We start from the raw sequence: 6,000 nt of genomic DNA on the forward strand, positions 1-6,000 counted from the left end.
CAAGACTGAAATGCAGATGTTGTTTTTCTGTGCCCCTGTCTTGGTTTAAAGGGCCCCCATAACATTTAAGACCCCACTCCTTTCATAGTTGGCCCTGGTCCCCTCCATGCTACCCTTCAGGAAGGACCCGAAGAACCTGGAGCCCAGCAGACTCGTGACCCCTACAGTTTTGGATTCATAGTTGGCCCTGGTCCCCTCCATACTACCCTCCAGGGAGGACCTGAAGACCCTGGAGCCCAGCAGACTCTGTGACCCTACAGTCTGGGTTCCCTGGCCCCCTCCATCCTACCCTCCAGGGAGGACCTGAAGACCCTGGAGCCCAGCAGACTCTGTGACCCCTACAGTCTGGGTTTCATAGTTGGTGCTGGTCCCTCCACTCTACCCTTCAGGAAGGACCTGAAGACCCTGGAGTCCAGCAGACCCTGTGACCCCTACAGTCTGGGTTTCATGGTTGGTGCTGGTCCCTCCATCCTACCCTTCGGGAAGGACCTGAAGACCCTGGAGCCCAGCAGACTCTGTGACCCCTACAGTCTGGGTTTCATAGTTACCCTGGTCCCCTCCATCCTACCCATCAGGAAGGACCTGAAGACCCTGGAGCCCAGCAGACTCTGTGACCCCTACAGTCTGGGTTTCATACTTGGCCCTGGCCACCTCCATCATACCATTCAGGAAGGACCTGAAGACCCTGGAGCCCAGCAGACTCTGTGACCCCTACAGTCTGGGTTTCATAGTTGGCCCATGTCCCTCCATCCTACCCTTCAGGAAGGACCTGGAATCAGCAGACTCTGTGACCCCTACAGTCTGGGTTCCCTGGCCCCCTCCATCCTACCCTTCAGGTAGGACCTGAAGACCCTGGAATCAGCAGACTCTGTGACCCCTACAGTCTGGGTTCCCTGGCCCCCTCCATCCTACCCTTCATGGAGGACCTGAAGACCCTGGAATCAGCAGACTCTGTGACCCCTACAGTCTGGGTTTCATAGTTCGTGCTGGTCCCTCCATCCTACCCTTCAGGAACGACCTGAAGACCCTGGAGCCCAGCGGACTCTGTGACCCCTACAGTCTGGGTTTCATACTTGGCCCTGGTCCCGTCCATGCTACCCTTCAGGAAGGACCTGAAGAGCCTGGAGTCCAGCAGACTCTGTGACCCCTACAGTCTGGGTTTCATAGTTGGTGCTGGTCCCTCCATCCTACCGTTCAGGAAGGACATGAAGACCCCGGAGCCCGGCAGACTCTGTGACCCCTACAGTCTGGGTTTCATAGTTGGTGCTGGTCCCTCCACTCTACCCTTCAGGAAGGACCTGAAGACCCTGGAGCCTGGCAGACTCTGTGACCCCATGTATACATATGAAAAATAATCAGGATGGAAGATCCTACAAGCGGTTGTGTAGTTCTGAATATTTCAATTTATTTAAAAACAACACAGAACATTTATAGTGATTCAAAATTACTTTACAGTACTTTCGATAAGCACGAAAGTTAAAGACAACGGACAAGAGTGATTGTATTTCGTGGTAACACAGGTAAGTGTCAACCTCAGTGATATTGAGGTCAAAACTTCACATAGGGGCACATTCACAAATGAGGTAGGAAGGACCTACAGTTGGAAGAGGGTGCACCTGGGAAGGAAAGTGGTCCCAGGCGTGGTTCACACAAGGTGTACACAACAGTTTTTACAAAACATACACGAGAGGGGGATGGTACAGTTGTGTCACGGGGGATCGACACGGGTGTGTTTCGGCCAGATCAGGCTTGATTGGAGCCTGTCTGTGTGTTGGCCTTCATCAGGATGGACACCAATTGCGGTGTAGTCCGTGGTATCTGTGGGTTAGAGAAGGCTGTAAGGATCTTGGAAGGTAGTCGACTAATTCAAGAGAATACTTAATAATGGCTGAGTGGTGCCGTGATGATACATCACGTGGTGTATCAGTGTACAGCTTACCTGTTGCCGCAATAGCAGTGGGACGCTGTAGACAATCCTCAAAAGGTTGCTGGATTGCGGGTGCGTAATGCACTTGGAGCCAGCCGTGGTTTCCTGAATGCCGGAGTCTCTCAGGGTCCTGCGAGCCGGACAGGGCCAGAGTGGGTCCCAAATCTGAGAGAAAACAAGGATGGACCATGAAGCGTGAGGCGGTCCAATTTGGTTTAAGTGGTCTATTTGTGATGGATTCTGTGGTGGGATAAGAATGCCATCAGGGGTCTGTTACCCCAATCCTCAGTTGTGGGTGTCTGTGGAGACCCGTGGAGTGAGCTGCCCCTGATGAGGGGTAGGTGTGGAAGTGGTGTTTGGTTCGGCTTCGTGTTATTGGAAGCGACATCTTCTTAAGTATTGACCGTGGTGGTGTCCCTGGAGGCACGTAGGGTGAGCTGGTGTTTATCCTGGTCTGGCCAGGTGCCATGTTCAATCCACTTTAGTGTGACTAGAAGCGGAATGCTTCAGTTGTGCAGAGTCGTGCAGAGCCCATTGCAACAAATGGTGTGAGTGGTGGTGCAAGGACACAGATTTGGCAGTGCTGACCATGTTCTATGGACTGAACATGGTGGTCGTGTAGTAGACGGATCCGGGATGCAGTGCTAAAGTGCATCGATCCATTTGTGCGGCGTCTGTGAAGACGGGCACGTAAGTGAAACGCTCCCCGGAGGTGCGAGAGACCCAATGGTTGAGACGCCGCACCAACGGATCAATGCACTTTAGCACTGCATCCCAGATCCGTCTACTACACGATTACCATGTTCAGTCCATAGAACATGGTCAGCACTGCCACATCTGTGTCCTTGCACCACCACTCACACCATTTGTTGCAATGGACTCTGCACGACTCTGCACAACTGAAGCATTCCGCTTCTAGTCACACTAAAGTGGATTGAACATGGCGCCTGACCAGACCAGGATAAACACCAGCTCACCCTACGTGCCTCCAGGGACACCACCACGGTCAATACTTAAGAAGATGTTGCTTCCAATTACACAAAGCCGAACCAAAAACCACTTCCACACCTACCCCTCATCAGGGGCAGCTCACTCCACGGGTCTCCACGGACACCCACAACGGAGGATTGGGGTAACAGACCCCTGATGGCATTCTTATCCCACCACAGAATCCATCACAAATAGACCACTTAAACCAAATTGGACCGCCTCACGCTCCATGGTCCATCCTTGTTTTCTCTCAGATTTGGGACCCACTCTGGCCCTGTCCGGCTCGCGGGACCCTGAGAGACTCCAGCCGTCAGGAAACCACGGCTGGCTCCAAGTGCATTACGCACCCGCAATCCAGCAACCTTTTGAGGATGGTCTACAGCGTCCCACTGCTATTGCAGTAGCAGGTAAGCTGTACACTGATACACCACGTGATGTATCATCACGGCACCACTCAGCCATTATTAAGTATTCTCTTGAATTAGTCAACTACTTTCCAAGATCCTTACAGCCTTCTCTAACCCACAGATACCACGGACTACACCGCAACTGGTGTCCATCCTGATGAAGGCCAACACACAGACAGGCTCCAATCAAGCCCGATTTGGCCGAAACACACCCGTGTCGATCCCCCGTGACACAACTGTACCATCCCCCTCTCATGTATGTTTTGTAAAAACTGTTGTGTACGCCTTGTGTGAACCACGCCTGGGACCACTTTCCTTCCCAGGTGCACCCTCTTCCAACTGTAGGTCCTTCCTACCTCATTTGTGAATGTGCCCCTACATGAAGTTTTGACCTCAATATCACTGAGGTTGACACTTACCTGTGTTACCACGAAATACAATCACTCTTGTCCGTTGTCTTTAACTTTCGTGCTTATCGAAAGTACTGTAAAGTAATTTTTGAATCACTATAAATGTTCTGTGTTGTTTTGAAATAAATGTAAATATCCAGAACTACACAACCGCTTGTAGGATCTTCCATTCTGATTATTTTTCATATGTATACATGTACCCACCTGGGTAAATCAGGACTCCACCAGGTGCCCTAATTTTCTACTTGACTTTGTGACCCCTACAGTCTGGGTTTCATAGTTGGTGCTGGTCCCTCCATCCTACCCTTCAGGAAGGACCTGAAGACCCTGGAGCCCAGCGGACTCTGTGACCCCTACAGTCTGGGTTTCATAGTTGGTGCTGGTCCCTCCATCCTACCCTTCAGGAAGGACCTGAAGACCCTGGAGCCCAGCGGACTCTGTGACCCCTCAAGTCTGGGTTTCATAGTTAGTGCTGGTCCCTCCATCCTACCGTTCAGGAAGGACCTGAAGACCTTGGAGCCCGGCAGACTCTGTGAGCCCTACAGTCGGTTTCCTGGCACCCTCCAAGCTACACTTCAGGAAGGACCTGAAGACCCTGGAGCCCGGCAGACTCTGTGACCCCCTACAGTCTGGGTTTCATAGTTGGCCCTGGTCCCCTCATGCTACCCTTCAGGAAGGACCTGAAGACCCTGGAGCCCAGCGGCCTCTGTGACCCCCTACAGTCTGGGTTTCATAGTTGGCCCTGGTCCCCTCATGCTACCCTTCAGGAAGGACCTGAAGAGCCCAGCGGCCTCTGTGACCCCTACAGTCTGGGTTCCCTGGTTCCCTCCATCCTACCCTTCAGGAAGGACCTGAAGACATTACTTCTCAAAGAACATCTCGCCAATCACTGATCGCTCCACTCAACCCTGTCCCCCTCTCTGGTGTTGGCCTCTCTCCCGGATTCTCCGCTACCCACGCACCCTACTTTTAACCCTGGCAGCGCCTCCCTGAGGTACACCACTCCATTTCTTTCCAGCTGAGTTTGTGCTTGAAACTTCCATCCATCCCATGACAGGACTGGGGAGGCCATGAAGCCGTGCATTGCCCTTGCATTCCTGAATCAACAAGAGGACAACTTAAATCATGAACTGCAAGCCCGGGCTGCAGAATCTAGTCACGCGTGCCCAGGCTCCTCCACACATTCCCGGGGACCCCTCACGTGACTCGTTTCACTCTAACTTGGGCTAAACAAGGGCCTGCTTTTTGAAGTTATCCTCAAACATTTATAATGTCAAATGCCTGCCATAATTCCCCATCGTGAACCAGCATTTCATCACTAGGGGGAGGGGGTGGCACCTGTGGCTACTCCACCATGTGCAGAAGCGACGGGCTCTGCGCTCTCATGGCCTACGCACATTGCTTCTGATGGAAGCACCCAAGTGTATTTATTTATTTAGACATTTGTTAAGCACACTTTGCCCGGAGGCCTCTGGGCGCTGAAATAATAACACTTTCTCTTGAATAATTCAAACATGAGCGCTGAACAGCTGGCAACTGGCCCCATGACGCCTTCAGCCAGTCCTGACAGTTCAGAGGTCACGTGTGTGAATTATAGTGCAGCTCTTACAGGACCAGGGTTAACCCTGCACACTAAACCACAACTCCCAGAATGCAAAGCGCCGTTGGATAAAATACCAGGGATGGCTGCAGGTGAGCCTCGGGACATGGGTCCAGGTGGCAGCAGTGACTTCTCACCACAAGGGGAACTCACCTCATCTGGACCTTGGCCAGCCATCTCCTCTCGGTGATCGTGGATGGATTTCTCCCCGTGATCTTCTACTGAGCAACATCCACCAGGAAAGCGATGGGGCTCTGCCCTGCAGAGAGTGATCCGGGCCAGAGCAGTGCACTGAGGCTGCGCAGAGCCGGTGCCACTACTCCTCAGAACACGAGCCACCAATCATCAGAGCAGGCTTTAGTCACGTGCACACGCCATGTGATCCGTGCCCCAGCAGTGCATAAGACACCTGTTTAATGGGTTTACACTGGTCTTTTAACTATGGGGCTGGCAGCCCTGGGTTGGGGAGAGGATCGGAGGCTCGGTGTGGGTGCCCAGGATGACCATTGTGAATAATCGAACATATAAGAAGGTCCTGCTAGCAATAATTCAACTGGGGGAGGGCTCAGTATGAAAAAGCTCTGCCTGACTCGCATGCATGCATTGTGTGATCCTGGGCAGATTACTTTTCGGGGAGAAGAACATTTCTGAATAATGTGCTGTCCT

General features: G+C 52.4%; 1 protein-coding gene across 2 annotated transcripts in view; it reads right to left on the minus strand.

Annotated features, from left to right (window-relative positions):
- Positions 1 to 5,643, minus strand: part of LOC138489446 (zinc finger protein 583-like) — a 55,084-nt gene extending 49,441 nt beyond the window's left edge. Inside the window, exon 1 of one of the 2 annotated variants that reach the window (XM_069617169.1) lies at positions 5,488 to 5,643. Coding sequence is in view for 1 of the 2 variants with exons in the window: in XM_069617168.1 (XP_069473269.1) it covers positions 5,488 to 5,511 (24 nt within the window). In the remaining variant the exon portion in view is untranslated. The remainder of the gene's footprint in view (positions 1 to 5,487) is intronic. The other variant, XM_069617168.1, reaches the window with a different exon arrangement.
- Positions 5,644 to 6,000: the final 357 nt, after the last annotated feature.

This window comes from Ambystoma mexicanum, chromosome 9, assembly GCF_040938575.1.
Source record: "Ambystoma mexicanum isolate Mex_15411 chromosome 9, UKY_AmexF1_1, whole genome shotgun sequence".
NCBI lineage: Eukaryota > Metazoa > Chordata > Amphibia > Caudata > Ambystomatidae > Ambystoma > Ambystoma mexicanum.